The 24519-nt window shown below is 39.2% G+C and overlaps 1 protein-coding gene across 1 annotated transcript in view; it reads right to left on the bottom strand.

The window, feature by feature from the left end:
• Positions 1-3331: 3331 nt before the first annotated feature.
• Positions 3332-24519, bottom strand: part of ankrd11 (ankyrin repeat domain 11) — a 30821-nt gene continuing 9633 nt past the window's right edge. The window contains exons 3-12 of the mRNA XM_073835716.1: positions 22380-22553; positions 20692-20892; positions 20378-20520; positions 20144-20291; positions 13519-20042; positions 13033-13461; positions 10448-10546; positions 9971-10114; positions 9777-9869; positions 3332-7089 (exon numbers count right to left, since the gene is read on the bottom strand). Coding sequence (XP_073691817.1) covers positions 6904-7089; positions 9777-9869; positions 9971-10114; positions 10448-10546; positions 13033-13461; positions 13519-20042; positions 20144-20291; positions 20378-20520; positions 20692-20892; positions 22380-22553 — 8141 coding nt within the window. The 3' untranslated portion in view covers positions 3332-6903. The remainder of the gene's footprint in view (positions 7090-9776; positions 9870-9970; positions 10115-10447; positions 10547-13032; positions 13462-13518; positions 20043-20143; positions 20292-20377; positions 20521-20691; positions 20893-22379; positions 22554-24519) is intronic.

Genomic DNA, 24519 nt, shown 5'->3' on the forward strand with positions numbered 1-24519 from the left:
AAAAGCATCGGTTCAAAAGAATCACTAGTCCGCGAATCAGAGAGTTTTGTTAAATCCAGTTTATATTTCAGAAGCAACACCACTGATCTATCTATTCACAGTCACACTTGAAATCGATAACCCTGAGCTATTTTAAACCCTGGTCAAACGGAAACAAAGAGTTATTTTTCTTTACGTTTCAAACAGCTCATAATTTACCAGGGATTAATAATTAATTCAGGGTATTGATAAAATGAATATATTTAAATATATCGTTATCCTTCTCAAAAGCCCATAAACATTACACATAATATCTGAAGTAACAATTAATTTACATACATTGCATATATCCTAAAAGCTAATCACGTGCTACTGGTATGGTACAAATAAGTTGATTTTGGGTCAAGGTTTTGGCTTTCAGTCAGTGACGCCCTCTGTCGGTACGGAATAGCAGGGTTGCTAGGTTTGTATAACAAAACCCAGCCAATATTGCTACTCAAAACTAGCCCAATCGCATTCCCCAGTAAAACGTGTGTTTTGGCGGGTAAAATTCACGTTTTTTTTTGTCAGGGTTAGCATTTCAGGAGCTAATTGGGGTCGATTCAACCCACTCCCTTGGGAAAACCATGGACTTGGCAACACTGGGGAATTGCTATATGGCTGCTCAAACATTGGTGGCTTCACCGCCTGATTTGAGTTTCGATTTTTATAATAAATCCAGTCATTTCTATAGAGGGTTTTCAAGACGTGTCATCAATCGGCCATGTTGGAGGCACTGAATGTAAAAAATGCCACTGAACTGAACAAAATTGAATATTCTGCTTATTACTGCTGCTGAAAATGTCAATTATTGTCATGTTTTGGCCTGTACTAATCGGTCGGACCTGGAAAAACATTTGGAGTACTATAGACTGCCAAAAGTTATAACAATTCAAGGAGAAGAGTGCAAAAAAAAAAAATCTGTTTTAGGAACAAAAGGCCAGAGCAAGAGTCTTGACAACATTCATGTTTGTCAGGTAGGTGAAATATTAAGCTAGCATCTTAATTAATACTGCTTGTATGTATCTTTACCACCTATTAACTTTAGTTTGTCAAAATATTGCACCCCTCCAGCTTACCAAGTCCTTCTATGATTTAGCATCGTTTTTTATGGTTTAGACAGTATAAGTTAGCAGAAAAATGTATTCAGTAGTACATTAACCTTGCATTTAATGCTGTTTACATCCAAGTATCACCAATATGACCGTGCATCCAGGTAACTGACCAAATTATGACGTAAGGGGGTGTAGCAGCCAATTTAAAAGTGGGGGGGGACAGTATGGTGATGTTCATACAGTATAATAAATTCTAAATAGAAGAACAATGGGCATTTTACAGCACCAAAGTGGCAATTTGAGGACACCCAAGAGATTTGCGCTGTGATTGGCTAAATGTTAGTTCACTCAAATCTAAGTAACAAATCAGAGAACAATGGCGGAAATATTGGTGCTAGGTCAAAAAAAGTGCGGGGGACATGTTCCTCCCGGTTGCTACGCCCCTGCGTAAGTGCAATTTCTATAGATTAGGGCACAGCATCTACTTTACCTAGTTACACATCAATGTACCAGCAGATGAGATAGTCACTGTCTATTCAAAGCTTGTGACTTGTGACAGAGTTCCAGTAAAGTAATAGCTTGTTATTTTTAATTGACTATTTTTGTGTGCTTGCTCAATCAGTGCAGTTTCCAGTATTGTGTGTTGCTGGAGGGGGCCACAGTAACTAAAACGTTTTTAATGCTAGAATTGTGTTTGATTTTTTTCAATTTATGTTTCTAAATCATGTCTTCTAAAGTTAATTAGCATCATATTTTATTACCTGTTCAGTGAACATGGAAACACACACAGCCATACATTCCAGAACTACATACAGTGGAGGTCAAATTATAAGTTTATATACACTTTGCAGAATTTGTAAAATGTTAATTATTTAAGCAAAAAAAAAAAAAAAAACAGGGGTCATACAAAATGCATGTTATTTTTTTATTTAGTACTGACCTGAGTAAGATATTTGAAATGTAAGATGTTTACATATAGTCCACAAGAGAAAATAATAGTTGAATTTATAAAAATTAGCCTGTTCATAAGTTTACATACACTTGATTCTTAATACTGTGTTGTTACCTAAATGATCCACAGCTGTTTTGTTGTTTAGTGATAGCTGTCCATGAGTCCCTTGTTTGTCTAAACTGCCAACTGTTCTTCAGAAAAATCCTTCAGGTCCCACAAATTCTTTGGTTTTTCAGCATTTTTATGTATTTGAACCCTTTCCAACAATGACTGTGAGATTTTGAGAGCCATCTTTTCACACTAAGGACAACTGAGGGACTCGTATGCAACTATTAAAGAAAGTTCAAACACTCACTGATGCTTAATAAAGACACACAATGCATTAAGAGCCGGGGGTTTAAACTTTTGAACAAAATAAAGATATGTAAATTTTTATTAATTTGCCTAAATATATATATATATATATTTCATTTAGTACTGCCCTTCGAAAGCTACAGAAGATACTTACATGTTTCCTAGAAGTACCCCCAGCTCTTAATGGATCCCATTTCCTTCTGAAGCATCAGTGAGCGTTTTAACCTTCTGTAATAGTTGCATATGAGTCCCTCAGTTGTCCTCAGTGTGAAAAGATGGATCTCAAAATCATACAGTCATTGTTGGAAAGGGTTCAAATACACAAAAATGCTGAAAACCAAAGAATTTGTTGGACCTGAAGGATTTTTCTAAAGAACAGTTTTACTATTCAGGACAAACAAGGGACTCATGAACAACTTTCACCAAACAAAACAACACAGTATTATGAATCAAGTGTATGTAAACTTTTGAACGGGGTCATTTTTATAAATTCAACAATTTTCTCTTGTGGACTATATGCAAACATCTTTTATGTAAAATATCTTATTCAGGTCAGTACTAAATAATAAAAAAAAAATAACATGCATTTTATAAAATCCCTCTTATTTTGGTCAAATAATTAACATTTTGCAAATTCTTCAAGGTGTATGCAAACGTTTGACCAAAAGGCAATAGGACTAGCCTTAATTTCTGGTGCACATTGTACTTAACTCAATTACATATATTAAATCATAAGATATTGTTCGTTTATATCATTTAAATGTCAAAAACAGGTTTCAAATGTGGCAACATACCTTATGTAGTATGGTATGGTGTCAAAAATAAAATATGGCAAAAAAAACGTTATCACTACATGAATGGCTGAACAGAAGTTGAACTGAAGTCACACTGGTTCCCTCTTGTGGCATACGTGTCATATTGCAGCTCACAACAACAAACCACAGAAGCCAAGTCATTTCAAAAATTTATTTAGGAACATAATCTCTGAGGAACAACAGCAGTTCTCGCGCTCTCTGTACATGCAAGTGTAGAAAATAACAATTTTGAATTTTTCCTCTCTGTTAAGTTTTTTTTTTTTGGAATTTTTTTGGAATTTTTAATTTTTAGTTTCTCGCTTTTTGAATCGCAGGATATCAACACAGCTAAAGGTGAAAGTACTGGATCTTTGACAGCACTGACGATAGCATCAACAAACCCCTCCCTCCCATAGCTGCTCCAACAATATGTACACAATTGAACTACATTGTACAAATAAAAAAAGATACATTGTTACATCACCGGCAGCGAGCGCAACACGTCTCGTTGCTGTTAGAACCTCACATTCTACGCAAGTTTAGACTAGTACAAAGAGGAGGGTGCAAAACGTCCTGGAATATTATTTACAGCTATGTACAACGTCTCGTTTACGCATTACAAGAGGAAAATTTACACAGCGGAGACCTTTAACTCAAACATACCACAGGTGTCAGAAAGATAATAAATAGGTTATTTCTCGCCATTTATGAAGAGGAGTTCAGTTCCATTTCAAGAATCGTCTGTCAGGTTTGTGGATAGAGAAAAAATAAAAACAATTTTTTAAAACAAGGCTTGAAATTGTGGCTCAACACCTAATCTATCCTAGCTATAAATGGAAATAATCAGTAATCCGTGTACTTAGTAGAGGTAATGTGTTGCAGACAGAGGTCAGTGAGTCAAACAGGCAAGCACATATGTAAGATTTCTGTTGTCCAATCTCATGGTCAGTAAGTTCCAATACAGTGAGTCTTAAATAAAAGTTCAACGGTTTATGGCTTATGAGCGCTCAATAGTAAAGCCCAAACGGAAATCAGGTCATACCTTCTATCACATCACAATTTCAAGCCTTTTGCAAATTGAATCAGTTGTGGGAACCCAAAAAGCTTTCACCAGGTCAGAGGACAGTGGAAATTCACATATAATCTTGTAAACAGCAAGTAAACAGGGGCTTAGTGATGATACAGAAACCATTCGAGTAACAAGTCGCTATTTCGGTTCCATAGGGGAGAAAAATCAAATGCTCCTAACAACACCAAAAGCACTTAATCAAGGGTTTTTCTTAGAGAAACCACACGACACAAAAGAAAGCAACATAATCCGAACATATTATGCACTCTGTTGTAGACATTTTGTTTTGCACTGCACAGTACTCACAAAATACCAGGACAAGAGTCATTCAAAACAATGACCCGTGGAAGTAAGTGACACCTGTTGCACCCAGACTCAATGCACACATACAGAACTGCGTCATGTGGGATGTTCACAGACTCACAACCACACATGGGGGGATAAAAAACAAACAAAAAACACTAGCCTGGATGGTTAAGCAAACATCACGCAACCTCACACTGAAGTACAGGCAGGTAATGAGAAAGGGTAAAATATCAAAACATTTCAAGTTCCACTCCCCCCAAAAAACTAATAGTTAGAAATAAACCCTCTGTTTATAGATGGATTTAACATCTAAAATGTACTGTAAAGTATTCAGACTAAATAAAATGAAAATAAAATACTGTGAGGGGAGATTCACAAGGATGTTAAATATGGAAAAACAGTCTGAGAGCCCATGTATACAAATAGTACGTCCAAAAACGGAGGTGTGTTTATGTTTTGTTCTGCTAGAATGATTTGTAAAAGTCCGTATCAGTACGTTTCTAATAACAGCAATAAAAGTCACCTTAGACCAATTAAAAATGGCTTGGGGACTGAGTGAAGAAATGCAAAACGTTTGTCTAATGCTATGATTTAGAACTTACTTTGTAAAACAAAACGTTTTTTTTTTAAACAGGTAATTGTATAGTGCTGAAAAGAGGGTAGGTGTGGGGATTTAAACAACAACAAAAAAAAAATCAATGTAACATAATAAAAAAAAAAGACCTCCCATGATTATAATTGTACAATGTGTGATAAATCGGCGTGGTTTTCTATTTAGACAGACCCAAATGAAGTAGGCTCCAAATCACGTCCTATCCTACCTATGACTTGTGCAGCTTTAGAAGAAATCAGAGACGTTAACTGTATAAAGGCATTTTCTTGGTTTATACTTTTTAAAGATATATACTTGTGTAATAAAATGATGAATAATATACCTCTACTACTCTTTAAATAAATCCATAATCACTCTGCTACATCTGAAAACTATGGTCCTGGCCCTGACAGAGTAATCAGGAGAAATGGTGTTTTTCCTAATGACGGTGGTGATGACGATCTAGACTAGAAACCTTAAGGACCGTTGCATGGAAGTCTTGGAAAATACTGACGACGCGTACACCTTTTTTGGCGGGGGGTGGCGTGTTTGTTTGTTTGGGTTGGGTTGGGTTGGGTTGGGGGGGGAAGTGCTGCCCGAAAGTGAACTGTACATACAATGATAACTTTTATTCATTTATTTTTTTACACTTAACTGAGTGATGTTACAGTACATAAGTTATTTACAACTGTGCAGTAATGTGTGGCAAAATAAATTATCTAGAAGGCAGCGAGAATACATTGGTTAATGATTATAAAAACTGTACATCATTTACGGAATACTTTTTTTTTTTTCAGTTTTGTATTTTTTTCCATTAAACTAATGTTGGCTCTGTAGTGTTTCAAGTCACTTCCTCAGAAAGGGAACAATGAAATGCCCGAGTAAAGAAAGACATAAACCAAAAACAAACATAAAAAAAAAGAAAAACTATAATCTTGTAAGTCCTCGTGATTTGTGACAGCAACGTTTGCGCTTTCGTTAGTCTTTTTCCTTATGCAGTTGTTGTTGTTGTTTGAAACCAGGTATGTCAGACCTGGCTTAGGGACCATCCAAATGCACTGTTGTCAGCGTGTGAGGGCACTCTAGGTCTCGTGCCCTGCGTGGATGGCCCTACAATTGAACGCAGTCTCTCCTCCCCGAGCTGCATGCAGCTTCCTGCCCTGAACGTGGGGCTGCATGGGGCGCTGTACAGCAGGAAAGCCACTCTCTCCACTGCTGTCGGCATTATAGACTCAGGTTCAAACAGGGAGAGGGTTTGTTAGCACTCCTGTCGCACTCTTGTGTCTTTTTTGTGCCTGCACGTCGAGGTGTTGACCGTGTTCGGAGTTCAGCGTCCACCCACTGTGCCGTCTGTCCCCTTGTTCTGGAGCACATAGGTGGACGAACCTGTCTCAAGCTCCTTGTTTGTTGTAACTTAGTATGGGGATGGGACAGAGAAAAATTCTGTCCCATATGTTCGCCCAATTAACCCAAGACAGGAGGGATAAGGTTCAAAGCAGTTTTGCTTTTTGAAATCCCAAACAAAACCATAAAAACTTGAGGATAAAAGTGCAAGTTGTGTTTTCTCTCCCGTAAAAAGACGGTTCCTCCTCGGGCAGAAAAGGATGAGTTTTGTCATTTACCTTTTTTTCTCTATAGAATATATTTCTCTCCTCAAAGAAATCTCCTCAAACCGGCTAGCCCTTACCGAACTTTGTTTGATGTCTCTTTGATAGAAGATTAATGTTAGACCGAACTCTCAAGAGTCTGAATGTGTGTCGGTGTCACGCAGGCAACAGTACAAAGTCGTCGTTGACGTCGACCATTGGCACGTAGAAGGAGGGGACCTCGTTCACACACAGAGATTTGTGTCCAGCAGGGTCCAGCTCCTGTACCTTGAGTTGCCACTCCATTCTCTGCACCGCATTCAGAGCGGCGGCCTCATGCTGCTGCCGCATCAGCAAACACGTCTGTCGGGAGATGATGATTAGAATTAGACTTTGGAAAATATTTACAATACTTGCACATTTAAGGCTTAAAAGAACTCAAAAGACATACACATTTAACCAAAGATAAAAATATAATGTATTACTGGTATCACGGAATGGGCCATTCTACAGAATTTGTGCAAACTGCTGTCCCACAACCAAAACACATTTAAAGGATAACTGTTGCCAAAATGCAACCTGGGCTGTTTTTTTTTACTCTAAACGAGACAAATTATATCTAAAAGCATAATTACGACAAACGAGCCGTTTTTGAGATTGACCGTGATTTAGTTTTGTGGTCAGTGGCCGGTGAATGGGAGTACTAGCGGCATACATTTGAGCGCAACAATTATCGATTTTGTTGCGCTCAAATGTATGCCGCTAGTACTCGACACACCATGACACTTTGCTCGAAGTATCGCCTGGGTCTCTACACATGAACTCGAGCATTGAGAACATTGTTTGTGTACACAGAGTTTACTAAAAAGAAAGTTTTTGAACAACTCACTTTCACTGTTTGAGTTTCCGCTCGCAGCCAGTCAAGAGGTTTCGATCTCCGAATCTTGCGAATGAATGACTCCATAGGACGAAATATTAGGCTTATATGAGGCTCTTTTTACAACTAGAAGTTTAATATTGTTTTTCACTTGCGACAAAACAACAAATTAGCCGTGCATTTATATGGAAATATGCTTTAGGAGCTATCCATCCTCGCACTCGGAGATCGACACCTCTTGACTGGCAAGACGGCCGCGAGCGGAAACTCAAACAGTGAAAGTGAGTTGTTCAAAACCTTTCTTTTTAGTAAACTGTGTGTACACGAACAATGTTCTCAATGCTCGAGTTCATGTGTAGAGACCCAGGCGATACTTCGAGCAAAGTTTCATGGTGTGTCGAGCCTTCTTAGTGTTGTAAAAATATCGATTTTGTTGCGCTCAAATGTATGCCCCTAGTACTCCCATTCACCGGCCATTGACAACAAAACGAAATCACGGTCAATCTCAAAAACGGCTCGTTTGTCGTAATTATGCTTTTAGATATAAGTTTGTCTCGTTTACAGTAAAAAAAAACAGCCCAGGTTGCATTTTGGAAACAGTTATCCTTTAAAAAGCAGTTATGTATTCAAATCTTAGATGTTTACTAAGATCTTATTTTTGTCCATTTCAGTTTTGTTTTTTGTTCCAAATATGCCTATGTTAATGCCAACTGCATACATTTTGGCTCAGGTGTTTATTTTTATTGAAATTTTAATATTTCACCCTCATTTCCTTCTAAAAATCTATTTTACCCTAAAAAAATACTCACACTCAGGACCTTAAGGACAAAAATGTCCACACTGAAACCCATTAACCCAGGGCCATTTGACTATAAAATGATGCAATATTTGCTAACAGGCATTCATTCTATCGGCAAGGCTTCAAATTTGACATTTTTATAATTTTTTTACTAGATTGTGCCATTTTTTGTTCTTTACTGACATAGCCAAGAACTAATAACCAAAGGAAAAAAAATGTGTCATTATGTAAACAAACAAGCATTTAAAGGGTTACAATTCCGAAAATTAATGAATGTTGGGTATTTACGGATAGAACAGATGCTGGTTAAAAAAATCGACATCAGTGAAAGTGGAAAAAAATATTAATCATATTTTTATGACTGTTTTTGGACATTGACTTTTTTGTCCATTTTGCACCCGTGTGTAACTTTTTTTTTTTTGATGCACAAGGGTTAAAATATATAAAATTATCATTTAGTGGGTACTTTCAATTGTGAGGTGGCTGTTCCGAACCCTAACCCCTAAATTTCAACTTAGGAAAAATATTGAAATCACGTCACTCTCTGTCATAGCTACATGGTGAGTAGATGGGCCCCATCATTTTGAGGTAAATGTGTTCAAAAGTATGAAAAATCTGTTTACCTTTAAAAAAATGTCACCACCGATCACCATTTTCTATAATCAAACACACTTTTTTGGGAGTTATTCCATAACATTTATTTTTTTACATGTGTACAACTGGTCAGAACTGTGTTAGCTAGGTTAAAAAGTATCTGAAATTGTCACTACTGAAAAAGTTTTGGTAGTGACATCTTTGTTTTTTTGGGGTGTTATCCCATAAAATTGTCAAAAGGGAACACATAATCCTTTATTTGGGGGAAATAAAATTTTTGTAGAGTTATGCATTTTTTTTGTATTTAGTTTTTTATTATGTGGGTTAAAATTCTTCAGTGTGATGTGGTCACTACTAAAACATTACTGTCACTACCGAAACATGAAATGTTTTGTCAAAACTAAAGTATACTGAATTATCAATGAGTTTTAGATTCAATGTCTTATCAATCTAATGAATCCTTAAGTTCGAAATCCGTATGATCAACTTTTTGCCTTTTACAAAGATAAACTGGATTCAAAATACAACAAATCTAATAAATCACACTTGAAATATTAAAATGTAACTGTTGTTTGGGGAGAGGACAAATATTCCAAAACTTTCTGAAAATACAATATGAGAAATAACTGCACAATTACTAGAAATGTGTACCATGGATATTATACAGTTTGCATACATACGAATTTTGAGGAAAAAGATGTTTTTTCAAGACGTTTCCAAATCTGACTTTAATTCTGTAGAATGGCCCATATATGAGTGATGCATAAGAAAGCTCCTCACCTTCATACGGTCGTACTTATCATCCACATCTTGAATCCAGGAGATAAACTGCCGAGCATTGAAGCGATCTCTCACAGACTTGTTTTCATCCCCCTGCAGAACAAAAATTTGTTACGAATGTAATAAAATCTATGCGGAAAGGCTTTTTGAACATCTTTGATGTGTTAACAGTAATTGTTCAAATAAGTAGTCACCTGGCTTTCTGATGGCATGTTGTAGACTTCTGAATCCAGCAGCATTGTGCAAGCACTAAAAGGAACGGCTTGATTTGCGATCGTTCTTGCTGCTCTGCAATGAACACGCAGCACTTCTTGCTCACAAGATACTATCAGCTTCTCCTATAAGGCGGAATAAAATCAGAGTGAGACAGGACATCCCATACCTTATGACGACAAATTTGGTAAACAAAGCAAGTGTTGAAATGATCAAGGTCTGCAAGTCACAGAAAGAACATCAGAAGAAAATGAAATGGGGAGCCTGATCACACTGCATTATGCTTACTTAGTTGAAATGTATATTGCAGATACGTTGCTATTCTATTACACAAAGCCTTTGATGATTCATCAAAGGGTTTGTGCCGTGTGATCATTGCACCCTAACGGGGTGACTTCTGAAATGAGCTCAGTGATGCACAGAGGGGAGAAAACAGACAGAAAATAGAGAACGTTTACCCTCTCGATGCTGTGCTGCAGTCTTAGTTTTCCTCTCACTGCCTCTTGTTGTCTGAACAGCTCCTTCAGGGGCTCCGACAAAGATGGAGGTGGAGCAATCTAAAAAAATAGAGAACATTTTCACGTCTTGTGATTCTGGAAAACTCTGAATGACTAATGTTCAACAGGACATCCCTACAGCTCAGCTATGTATAATATACTGTGTACTAACCAAGAACGGTCCAAAATCTTGCTCCATATAATGCATTAAATGTCAAATTTGTCAACCTGGACCACAAAACCAGTCTGAATAAATAAGCTTTCCATTGAAGTATGGTTTGTTAGGATAGGATAATATTTGGCTGACATACAATCCCACATATATGCCACAAAACAATTTTCACTCAACAATCCAAACTTCTGGCTGTATAAAACACTTTTTTAAAAAACAAAGAAAGATAACTATAGTCAATTACAACTGTTTTTACAGATCACACAGAGGAAAAAAATATGGAATCACTCAAATCTGAGGAAAATTATATGGAATCACCATGCACTTTGAATTTCTAAAACAAACACCTGTATCTGGTTACAACTGTTAATTAGTCTGCAGTTAAAAAAGAGTGCTTGCACACATTAGTGATGTGTTGAACCAAGATGATTGACATAACTCATGGCTCCAACACGAGAGATGTCAGTTGAAACAAAGGAGAGGATTATCAAACTTCTCGAAGAAGGTAAATCTTCACGTAATGTTGCAAAAGATGTTGGTTGTTCCCAGTCAGCTGTGTCTAAAATCTGGACCAAGTACAAATCAAATGGAAAGGTTGTAAAAGGGAAGCGTACTGGTAGACCAAGAAAGACATCAAAGCGCTAAGACAGAAAACTAAAAGCAATATGCCTTAAAAACAGAAAATGCACAACAAAACAAATGAGGAACAAATGGGCAGAAAGTGGAGTCAATGTCTTTGACCGGACTGTAAGAAATCGACTAAAAGAAATTGGATTTACATACAGAAAAGCCAAACGAAAACCATCATTAACAAGGTTTCAGTGGGCTAAAGAAAGACAATCTTGTACTGTGGATGACTGGATGAGAGTTATATTCAGTGATGAATCACAAATCTACATTGGGCAGGGTAATGATGCTGGAACTTTTGTTTGGTGCCGTTCCAATGAAATTTATAAAGACAACTGCCTGAAGAAAAGATGCAAATTTCCACAATCATTAATGATATGGAGTTGTATGTCGGGTAAAGGTATGGGAGAGATGACAGTCATTACATCTTCTATAAATGCACAAGTTTATGTTGAGATTTTGGACACTTTTCTTATTCCATCAGTTGAAAGGATGTTTGGTGATGGTAGCATCATTTTTCAGGATGATAATGCATCGTGCCATATGGCAAAATCTGTGAAAACATTCCTACAGGAAAGACATTAAGGCCCGGTTTCGCAGACAGGGCTTAGAATAAGCAAGGATTAGGCCATAGTTCAATTAGGACATTTAAGTAATTTTTTTTAAGCTTGCTTAGAAAAAAACATTACCGATGTGCATCCTGAGACAAAGCAAAGGCACTGATATATTTTAAGATCAGTCAGTGCAAGTTTCTTTCAGTTGAAACAGCTCAGATTTACATTTTAGTCTAGGATTGGGCTTAAGCCTTGTCTGCGAAACTGGGGGATAATGTCAATGGCATGGCCTGCAAATAGTCCTGACCTCAATCCAATTGAAAATCTGTGGTGGAAATGAAAGAAAATGGTCCACGACAAGGCTCCAACCTGCAAAGCTGATCTGGCAACTGCAATAAGACAAAGCTGGAGACAGATTGATGAAGTATACTGTTTGTCCTTAGTTAAATCCATGCCTGTTATAAAAGCCAGAGGTGGTGCAACAAAGTAGTGCAAACTAGTAGTGTTTTTTTTTTTTTGGTGATTCCATATAATTTTCCTCAGATTTGTGTGATTCCATATTTTTTTTCCTCTGTGTGATCTGTAAAAACAGTTGTAATTGACTATAGTTATCTTTCTTTTTAAAGAGTTTTATACAGCCAGAAGTTTTGTTGAGTGAAAATTGTTTTGTGGCATATATGTGCTTGTTTTTTTTCTACACAATTAAACATTTGAATGAACATCTTCTGAGAGGGGTGATTCCATACTTTTTGCCAGGGGTTGTACTATTTGAAAATCTGCAATCTGAGGATTAAAAATAATAATAATAAAAAAAATCAAAACATTGAGAAAATTGCCTTTAAAGTTGTCCAAATGAAGTTCTTAGCAATGCATATGACTAATTCAAATGTTAGTTTTGATATATTTAAGGTAAGAAATGTACAAAATATCCTCAAAGAATATGAACTTTACTTAATATCCTAATGTTTTTTGGCATATAAGAAAACTTGATAATTCTGACCCATACAATTTATTTTTGGCTATTGCTACAAATATACCTATGTTACTTAAGACTGTTCTCAGTTGTTCTGATTGTGTCTGTGTAGTGTTGCACACCATTTCTGAGCATGTTCCTCCTTGTTAGGACACAGTGTTAAAAGCCTGGCTTTATGCATAAAATATACATACACACCAAAAATATATAAAAATCTTACCACAGGAATATGAAGCTTGCTCAAAGGCTTGCCATCAAGTAGATAGGAGCCTGTGTACGTCACATACTCTGCGTAACACTGGGGAGCTTGAGGTGTTATGTAACACAAAATCTTCCGCTTCTCCTCAATTTTCTTGCGGATCTGAAGGTACTCAAAATAGGGGTTGGAACGGTCACTGTGGTATGGCTCTATTTCATCCAATTTGATGGCATTCACAATGACTGCCAGCGTTTGCTGGATCATCTCCCGAGTCTGCTTCATTGCTGTGTTCACAAGCTGAACCTGCACCTGCTGCTGGCCTGATTTTGGAAACTTCCTCTTGCGTGGATGCTGGGCCTGGTCGTCTTCCTCAACGGGCCTGCCTTTTGCTTTGGTGATGAGTGCAGGCGTAGAGGTTTGAGCTGTGGTTGAGCTGATGGGCTCTTTCTCCTTTTCTACAGTAACACAAGAGGTGGTCACACTTGTGGTGATTGATGAGGAGGATACCGAACAGGTGATGCTTGATGAGCTTAGCGCTGCACTCTGCTTGCTCTGATTTGCTAGCATCTGAGCCTTTTTCCGGGTCATCCTCTGAGGTATTTCCTCAATTTTCTTGGGTGTCTCCAGCACTGGTATAGTCACTGACAACTTGGCGGTTGTTTCAAGAGCCTCTGATACTTGGGTGCTGCTAGGCACTGAGACGGTTGGAACCTGAACAGAAGGATGAGGGCTACATGAGGGACCCAAAGCCACCACAGGATTTTGTCCTAATGAAAGTGGTTTTGTGGTGGCTGGTAGATCCAAATATTGTACCATTACAGATGGCATCACGTTATCTGGGGTTGTTTCTTTTTGCCTGTATTCATGGTCCTTTTCGCTTTCAGTGGAGAACAAGTTATTGTTGTTTTCATTCTCTTCTTCAAAAGCTTCCCTCTCCTCTGGAATTGTTTCTTTTATAAGAGGAACATCTGGGATGTTCTGAGCCTCGGGCTCCAACTCACACTGCGGTCTATAGCTATTGTCGCTTATTGGAGGAATCAAATCCTGAACAGATTCAGTCGGAGACACAACCGCAGGAGAACAAGGAGCTTTCGACAAACTTGGCAGGTCAACATCCATTATTTCGTTTTCGTTAGTCTCAATGACTGGAGGTCTGGTCTGAGAAGGTGGATGCTTACTCTCTGCAGTCTCAGAGGCTGTTATATCAGGTTCCTGCATCTCCTTTTCTTGAAAAGGAAGGTCTGGTATGGAGAAGGGACCCATGTCATCCATTTCATCAGCTGCACTAGAGAATGGATCTGCCCATGAAACAACAGGTTCTTGGCTGACTGGTGGGGCTACAGACATGCTGTCCTCAGCATAGGTGGGAGACTCTTGACTGTTGTCTTTTATCATACACGGGGACTCTAAGTCCATTGGAGCTTCCTCTGGATTTGGTTTGCACTCAGTGAAGAAAGTTTCAAGTCGAGATGATTCTGACTCCAGTGCCTCTGTTTCAGGTCTTTCTGGTGATTGAATGTCTTCCACTGTGTCTTTGTGGACCTCATAATGAGAGTCAGATATTTGTGACGGACAGTATGCTGTAGAGTAAGCAGAGTGAGGTGGTGTCACAGGTATTACACTTGGGATATGCTGCATATCACAATCGGAGTGTGAATAGGGACTGCTAATCTTTGAGACAGCTGCCTCGACCTCTCTGTAACTCTCATGAGGTGATTTCATGAGCACATCTGAATTCCAGCCTAAGGACTGATCACATGGGTTGTCCATGTAGTTGTCTTGCAGATGGGTTGGTGTTATGGGAAGTACATCAGGATCTCTTCTATCTGGACATTCAAGCCAAGGCTTTTTGTCGGATTCCTCAATCTCGAGTGAGTAAGTGGGATCGTTTCTGGACTGGATGGTCTCGTCTGCAGCATGGTGAGCTTCTCTGGCATCCTCAACGAAATCATCATCTTCCTCCTCATCATCTTCTTGCTCTTCAACAACAGGAGGCAAGTAGTCACTCCCACTAACAGGGTGAGCTGGCGTTAGACCAGGTCCACTCTGGTGTGGCTCTGAAAGGTCGTCAATATCCATGGGAGGCAGGGCAGCAGGGGCTGGAGTTGGGGGAGCAGCTATATCCAGACAAGGCTCCTGGGGGTCGGGTCTGTGGACTGGAGTTGAGGGCTTCATGAGATAGTTGTTAAAGACAGTCTCTGAGTGTTCATTGTCTTCGTTGATGGAATTTACAGCAGACACTTCATCTGGTACACTATCATGTTGTATTGGGTCAGGCCTGGGAGACATCATGTCGATAGGTGATAAACAGAATGCAGAGGAAATGCACTTAAGTCTGTCAGCTGCCATCTTGTCCTCGGTAAGATGTGAGGCTGAAGACTCAAACTCTGTGCCTTCTGCTATATGTTGCTGTCTTAACTTGTCTGCCTCTACTTTGAACTCTAACTCAAGAGGTCTTCTGACATCAGAGGTGACAGACCTACTCACAAGGGGCAACTGCATGTTCTTTGCTGGTGTTATGCATGTTCCCTCCTGGAAGCTACTTGATGAGTTAGAATACCTATCAAAGAATGAAGGAGAGCAGGCATTCATGGACATGGTTGTGGCCAAGGAATTCTGGCACTCAAGACCCTCGAACATGATATCAGAATAGTCCTCCGCACTGCAGGATGGAGTGCGTGGAGTTTGCATGACTTCCTCATAGCTTGGACACGAGATCACAGATGTTGGGGTGGGGACACCTGTTGGTCTGTTCTGGTCAGGTCGTGGAGATGCAGGAAGACTTTCTTTCATTTGGTGGCCGGCAAGCCAGTCTTTTGAGTTCTGACTCTCCATAGGTTGTGGTTTTCTATCAGGCGACATCATTTGGGTTGGAAGGCTAATATCTTTGATCTTTTTCTCTTTCAAAACAGTTTCCACTGAGGCAGATTTTTTGGAGAGTTCACTGCGGTTCTTCTTCAGTTCTTCGTTTGACTTTGTTTTATCTTTGAGTTTTGGGTCACCTGATCGATGCCTCAGTTTTTCCATCTGTTTCATTCTCTCTTTGTGTTTCTTATGCCGCTCTTCAATCTCCTGATCTTTTAAACTGAGCATTTTGCCAAAACTCGTTAGCCTGAGATCACCATCAACCAAAAGCTTTTCACGAGGGCGGTTGTCCTTTCGAAACGTCTCTTTTGACTGGCTGAATTTGTCATTTTCATCTTTGACCTTTGTCTTGATGTCTGCTCTATCTTTGTCCATGATATCTTTATTTCTCTCCTTATTTTTCCCATCAAATTTAGAGCTGTCTTCTTTAGATTTCTCTTTGAGACCTGTGACTTGAGTGTTCTCCTTCAATCCAGATTTCTGTTCCTCTTTTGAGTGTCTGAAGGAGCCGAAACCATCTGAATATTTATGCTTTTCTTCTTTCACTTTTTCCTTGTGTTTCTCTTTCTTCTTTTTGTCTTTTATTTTCTCACTGTTCATGACACTATTTGTCTTGTCCTTTTTGGACATCTCCTTCTCAAACTCCAGAGTTTTATCCAAGTCATCCTCACCATCTGCTTTGGAACCGTATGGAAAAGTGTAAGGGTCGGCCTCCAAAGGCATGGGCTCTTTGTCAAAGGGCAAGCTTTCTCTGCGGCCATAGGATTCTCTGATCTCCTCTGACTTGTCTTTCTTCTCACCCTTTTCTTTCTTGACTTTCTCCTTTTCTTTTTCATGACTCTTTTTGGATGATGAGGACGACGAATGCCTATGCCTCTCTTTCTCTCGGAACTTGTCCTGTGGATTAGAGATGGATAGTGACTCTCGTCTCTCCTCGGATATGTCAGGTATGCTGATGTTGGAGGAATCATAGAAGCTGCTTAAAACAGGCTCATGACCTCTGTCTGTGAAACTGTCTGATGAAATTTCACTATTTCTATCATTGGAATCATCTTTATAATCATTCATCGCCTCCTCCTCAAGTTTCTCCAACAAGGATTTCTCATTTTCGCCACTCCCCTTTGAAAATTTTCGCTCTTTTAAGTGCTCTGTCTTGTCTTTGTATTTATTTTTGCCCTTTTCTTCACTGATGTCTCTCTTGTCAAGAAGTTTCTGCTTGCTTTTCTTGTCTTGGTTGGAATCCACAGATGCTCTGTCCTTACGTTCCTTATGTTTTGAGTCAGTTGAATCTTTCTCCTTTTTATCTTTGTGTTTTTCCATGGAGGCTTTTCTCTCTTTTCCAGCATCAAATGCTGCCTTCTCTTTTTTCTTATCCTTATGTTCCTTATCTTTTTGTTTTTCCATGGAATGTGTTTTGCCCTCTGAGTATTTCTTATGTTTATCCGTTTGGAAATTATCCATTTCATCTCTGTCAGGTGTGGAATCTTTCCTGTGTGAATCTGACAGTCCAAGAGAGTCACTAAATTTTGCAACACCGCCGTTATAATTGTCATCTTCGTCCTCACTCTCGTCTGTAAAAATATCTGCAATTGTATACCATTTCTTCTCTCTCTCCTTTTCAGGTTTTCTCTCTTCTTTCTTAAATTCCAAGAAATCTTTTTCTCTATCAGCATGCTTGTCCTGGGATGTCTTTTCTTTCTTATCTTTATTCTGTTCAGATGACATCTTCCTTTCTTTTTCTTTGCTATGAGAGTCTTTATGCTTTTCTTTAACCCCATCCCGTTTGTCTTTGGAGGTCCTCTCTGGATCTTTCTCTTTCATCGATTTATCAATTGAGTTTTTCTCAGGTTTCTCTTTTTCCTGGTCCAAACTTCTGTCCTTAGGCCTTTCCTTGTGTTTTTCTCCTTTGGACTTATCTTTCTTTTCCACACCATCCATTTTCTTATCCCTTTCCTTTCCAGAGTGGTTCCTCTCCCTGGGGTCAGACTTACAAGTGGTTTCAATCTCGGGTTTGTCTTTAAAGAAGGCCTCACTCCCGTGGTCATCTCTCATAGATTCTTGTTTTGTTTTGGAGTCTTTCCTTTCTTTAGTAAACTCATAGGAATCTTTTCTGTCTCTGCTGCCATCCACAGAATCCTTCTCTTTCTTCTCTTTGACACCCTCTGCTGATTCTTTTCGTTTCTTCTCCTTTTCCAGTGACTGACCAGAATTAAGCTTTTGTTTGTCTGACCAGTCTTTTTTCTTTTCAGCATTCTTTTCAGAGGATTCCTTGTCTTTCTTCTTTGATGCGGTTTCCTTTTCAGGACGTTTTTCTCCATGATCTGGCTTTTTATCTTTGACCTTATTTTCCTTTTTTCTGTCCCTGCTTTCCTCCTTCACCGTTTCTACAATTAACTTGACCGCATTATTTGCTTTGTATTCTTTTACAGGAGCGTCCCAGCTATCGTCTCCATAAAGCGAACTGTCAGAAGACATGTCTGACTGCCACCGATCATGGGGGTCATCTGACGCGCTCATCTTGGTGTCCTCTAGTAGGTGATTTTTTAAGTCATAGTCTTCATAATCAGGCTCTTCCTTGATGTTTTTATCCCTCTTAGACTTTTCTTCTTTTATGCTTTTCTCAGATTTAAAATGTTTGTCTTCTTTTTGCTCATTCTTTTTGTCAATTTTAAGAGACTTATCTTTAGACTTTTTCTTTTTATCATCTTTATGGGCTTTCTGCTTCTCCTCTTTGGCCTTGTCTTTGATACCTCTCTCCTTGTCAGCCTTCAAAGGTTTGTCCCTCTCCTCTTTGCTCACCTTTTCCTTGTTGGACTCCTTTGTTTTCTTTGACCTCTCTTCCTTGATCACCCTTTGAGTTTCTTTACCTGGCCAGTCCTTGTCTTCGGATTTACCCTTAGAGAGTCTGTCCTCCTTCTTAAAATGATCTTTCTCATGTTTGGAAAGTTTGACCCTATTTTCAGAAGGTGACTCTGTCTCGACGATGAGCGACTTCTGCCGTGTATCGTCAAAGTCAAAAGAAAAGCTCTTGACAAACTTTTCGTTCATGTCTTGACTCAACACAACACTTGGAGCCTTATCCTTTTCCTTATATTTTTTGTGTTTCACTTTGTGTTTCTTTAACACTTTTCCATCTTTGTCTGTTTTAGAAATGGCCCCATCTGTGTTCGAGTTCTTGTAAAACTCAGAGTTCTTTTTGTCAACCGCATTGGTGTGCGTGTTATTTTTCTTTCTGTTGTCTTGCACTTTCTTTTTCACCTGTTTCACAGACTCGATGCTGGAGTCAGCTGAAGAGTAGTCCGACTCGCTGGAAAGCCTTGTTCTGACCGAGTCCGAGAGGGAGCTGACATCAGACCACGTTGGAGAGGACACAGTCTTCCAGCCATCTGTCCTCCACTGCTTTGGGTGCTGCTCTGCAAGAGACTGTGTGTGTTTCTGAGAGCTTAGACTCCCATGCGTGGAGGATGAATTCGAGACTGACAGAGAACTAAAAACAGAGGGGTCTTTGAGGCTCAATGTAGAAGAGTCCTTTACACAGTTTGCACTCTGCATGGATCCTTTATCATCCTCGCTCTCCAGGTCCCCAATCTCAGAATCTGAGGTGCAAAACTTGTCGTTCACTTTACCAAAGCGCACCTCCTTACTAACATTGTTTTTTGTCTTATCCTTCCTCTTCTTCTTGACTTTACTTTTGTCTTTTTGCTGCTTGAAGCTCAGCGACGTCGAGTCCCGGCTCTTGACATTGGTCTGAGGTGCAGTTTGCCTTGGTGTGGTCGTTGGTGTGAAACACAACGTCCTGTCGTCCTCGTCCGAGCTGTTGCTGTCCGACAGGATCCTGCGCACAGCCTTCTTTGGTGTTAGCGAGTTGCTTTTGGAATAGGTTTTAACCTCCATCTTGGGTATGGAGATAAAGTTGTTTGTCTTGCTGATGGGTTCCTTGCGGAACTCTTTCTTGAGCAGATGCTTGTCATCCACAGGTGGGACACGCTCCTCCTCGTCGTCCTCGTCAAACTCGTACTCGTCCTTGACAGGAGTGGTGGTGGATTTGGGTGGGTCCATGCCCTTCCCTTTTAACTTTAAGCCCTTCTCAAACTCTGAGTCTGTATTATTGCCATCAACAGAGCTGGATGGGGCAAACGATGGGGCATCTTCCTCTTCAGAAGAATCTGCTGATACACAAGAATTCTTATCAACATCCACATATGGTACACATTTCCTATTAGACACTTTCTGGAATTATTTACACAAGAACTGCATGATAACACACCTGAAGAACTCTCCTCACTGGAGGTGTAAGTGCCTTTTCCCTGCAACAGATTAAGCATTGTTTGCGAATTTGCCACTTTTAACGGAGTCTCTCCTCTTCTGTTGCTTTGACAAGGATCCCCTCCATATCGTAACAGCAGCTTCACAACCTATAAAACCAGATAATGGTTGTCAATATCAACTTTAAAACCTCAAAATAAACCTTAACACAGAATATCTGTTCTGAGGTACTTACTTTGAGATGGCCATTGTTAGACGCATCATGTAGAGGCGTGTCGTCATCTAGGCCCTTGGTGTTAACCTCAGCCCCGGCTGCCAGCAGCTGCTTGGCCACATCGTAATACCCTCTGTTACACGCCTCATGCAGTGCGGTCCAGCCTAAAATAAAGAGCATGCCACTATTCAATGTCTGCTCATCTATGTTTTTGAAAGAATTTCATGACCATTTTAACCAGCTTGATAGAGTAATCACATAATATGCCAATTAATTCCATCAGCATGTTATAATACTAAGGTGGACGTCAGGTGATTTCTAACAGCAGCCATTACCTGCAAAGTCTTTTACATTCACGTCAGCCCCCTCGCTGATGAGCTCCTTTATCCGGCGTGCCTCCCCACGTATGGCTGCCCTGTGCAGCCGCGTCTCACCCCTCTCATTCCGCTTGTTAACTTTGTCTTTGGTTTTTGAGGCAGAGTTTGGTGTTCCCTTCTGACCCAGACTTGACTGCGACTGGTGCTTTGGTGTTGTGTCTAAACAAAAATATCAGAATTAACAGCGAATACTTTTAGAAGTGGTTCTCATTCAGGGGGCTGGGGCACTCTACAGGGTCTCTGCATACTTCCAAGGGAGTCACATGATGGCATGGTAATTTCTTGGTCATTTCTGTAATAAATATAATTATGCTTACTGTAAGTTAAAAAAAGTACAGCTACAAAAAGGTCAAGTCAACTTGCTAAAAAATATTTTTTCTAAAAAACATCTTTAGTTCCTAGCTTTGTAATTATCAAAGCTAAAGTGTAAAAGAAAACATATTAACCAACACAGGATAGGGGATTCAAATATTGCCTTCAACAACGGAAGGCCTTGGAGTCAAAAACGTTGAGAACTACTGACTTACAAAGTATGAGCTACTGACCGAGCACTGTTTGCTCTGACCTTAAGGTGGCAGTCTTACACAACAAACATGGCAAACGACACCTTCTGCCTGCATTACATCTTTTGACTAAATTACACAGTTTTAACAGAATTCTACATCTTAGATTTGAATGATATTGTCAATAACAAAACTAAAGCAACACTGAATCAACAAACTATTCAGTTTGTTAACAAAGCAATTTATTAATGACCACAGGGATGACAGAGCTACATATAGCTACACTTTCTATTTTCAGACACATTCAGAACAACCTAAATAGTGTGCACAACAATAGCTCGCTTGCAAAAGTGCTCCGCAGAGGTGGGGTTAGGGGTATTTCCTGTACAGGGTGGGCCATTTATATGGATACACCTTAATAAAATGGGAATGGTTGGTGATATTAACGTCCTGTTTGTGGCACATTATAAGTGGTCAGAAACTTGTAAATAACTCATGAAAGAATAAAGTTACGTTAAAACCAAGCACACCATTGTTTTTCTTGTGAAATTCCCAATAAGTTTGATGTGTGATGTATCCATATAAATGGCCCACCCTGTAGTCTTTTGTTTTGAAAAAATAAATCTGACAAACTATTTTAAGTGAAAGAGCCAAATTTAATTTAACTAATAAAGACATGCATACTTGAGATTAGAAATACAATTTATGAAATACAATTAGTCTATCTTAAAAAAAATAATAAAAAAATATCAATAGACATTTGAAATAAATGAAATGCAATCCAAGGTTTTAACTTTTCCTCAAGCTCCAACATTAGAATGCAAAACCACCCGAGCCAATTCAATCAAATCTGAATGTGAACAATTCATATTGAAACAGTACAACCGAGTCCCTTGTTGCTCTATCAACAGTCCTGGAGGGCTGATGAACAACAGTGGATTAAGATTGCAGAGGTTCATTTCACTGAAGTAATGGAAATTGATGAGGGTTATCTTGTTTAATTGAATTCTAATTAAGTGCTGTGGTGTGTGTTTAAATGAAGAACAGCGTGAAAGTGCAGCAGGGACAGTGGAAGCTACTGAAGCCACTGGGCCCCCTCCTGCTCGCAGACCCCGAGACGTGGCGCCCATGACAAACACGCACCTGGACTGTTTACGGACTCCTCCGCCGTCATCTGCATGAGAAGAGCCACCTGCTGCCGCTCTGAGAGGGGATACCCGGCCCGGATCCCTGGCATGCCCATCCCAAATGGCAGGCCTGACTTCCTGGTGTTAGTGGGCTCTTTTTTAATGCGCTTCCGCTCTGGACCTTGTTTTTCTGTGGAGGGGAAAACAGGGGCATATTAAACCACAAACCAGCCTCATGCACACTTGTGAACAGACATAATATCCTCAGTTTTGTGACCTTCATAGTCTATCTAATTTAATATGCATTCCCATGTATGCCATCCTTAGTAGCCTGAAGGTCAAGTGAAACCTTGGGTGAATTCCCAGCCGCCTGGCCCATGTGAAAGCCTGCTGGTGGCAGCAGCCATGGTGTGAGATTACCCAAAAGCCTCATGGGGAGGGAGGGGTCCTCTGTTGCCATTCTAGCATGTGTGTGTGTGTGTGTGTTTCTTTAAGGCTATGACTTGGCAGCCTGTCACCGATTACAAAATGGCCGGTGTTCACATTTCAATGTGGCTGAGGCAAGGTCACCGCTGCGTTTGGACAAAAGCAGCTGCTCTTCACAGAAACACCCATCAATTATTCTCAGTATGTCAGTGTCAACATATCTGCCTTACAATGCGGCCGTTCAGTTCTTTATAGCCGTCTCGCCCGTGCTATCGACTTACAGTGGGAGAGCCATCTTTGTGTTTGCCAGTTTCCACTGTATGACCCCCAAGCCTCAAACTGTACAAACATGCCCAAATGTCACACAGGCATTCCTGTGCCATTAACACCAATAAAAACCCAATGAGGTACAACAATCCTGTCATCTAGATTTTTGCTCTTGTCTAATCTATGGAATATCTACAAGCCAGCTTGTTGTTCCCAACGTAGTGATTTGCTCAAGGCCACAAGCATAATTTATAGAAAGACAAAGCCAGACACAAATGCTTCCAGCAACAAAGATCTTTCCAGGAATTATTTTTCACAGTTTTGGGCTGATGAATATTTGCTAACACCTGTAAACACTTACGCGTAATGTACCCCAACCTCTTAAACATGCATACGTACTTGCCATTTAGTCACATTCCTGTGATTCAAACCTTGAAGAGAATGAACAGCAGAAGCAGTCTAAACATGTTTATAACATGCAGATGAAGGTAACAAACGCAGTGTTTGCACTTTTAGTCTACTAAAATAGACGCAACTGAGGTAATGACACCGGTACAGCATTACAGAAGAATTCTGGTGGATTACGCTATGTCTCAATTTGTTGTGCTTAAAGTATGTTGAATTTGTGTCTGCAGAATGTTTTATTTTGTGACCCTGGATCACAAAACCAGTCATAAGGGTCATTTGTTGAATTTGTGAATTTTTGAGCAGTATGGTTTGTTAGGATAGGACAATATTTGGCTGAGATACAATTATTTAAAAATCTAAAATCTGAGGGTGCAAAAAAAATCGCCTTTAAAATGGACCAAATGACGTTCTTAGCAATGCATATTACTAATGAAAAGCTTTGATATATTTACAGTAGGAAATTTACAAAATATCTTCATCTTTACTTAATATCCTGATGATTTTTGGCATAGAATGCCAATACAATGCAATGCAATACATACAATGCTACTTATGGTTTTTGTGGTCCAGGGTCACATATTATATGCAGTACTAATTTTTTAATCAAGTAACAAGAAAAAAAATGTATTACAAGTCTTGTATCAGTGCTTAATATACTGCAGATATATTGAAGTTCAAACATAATAACAGTCTCTACTTGATATTAATACTATCACACAGTATAAACTGTCATATGGCTTATGCCATATGCGACCCTGGCCCACAAAACCAAGTCTTAAATAGCTAAAAAAAATTGGTATATTTGTAGCAAATAGCCAAAAATACATTGTATGGGTCAAAATTATTGATTTTTTTGTTTTATGCCAAAAAAATCATTATGTTATCAAGTAAAGATATTTTTTCAAGATATTTTGTAATTTTTTGCCGTTAATATATCAAAAGGTAATTTTTGATAAGTAATTATTTGCATCGCTAATAACTTTTGGACAACTTTAAAGGTGATTTTCTCAATATTTTGAAATTTTTTTGCACCCTCAGATTCTAGGGTTTTAAAT

Source organism: Garra rufa, chromosome 3, assembly GCF_049309525.1.
Source record: "Garra rufa chromosome 3, GarRuf1.0, whole genome shotgun sequence".
Classification (NCBI taxonomy): Eukaryota; Metazoa; Chordata; class Actinopteri; order Cypriniformes; family Cyprinidae; genus Garra; species Garra rufa.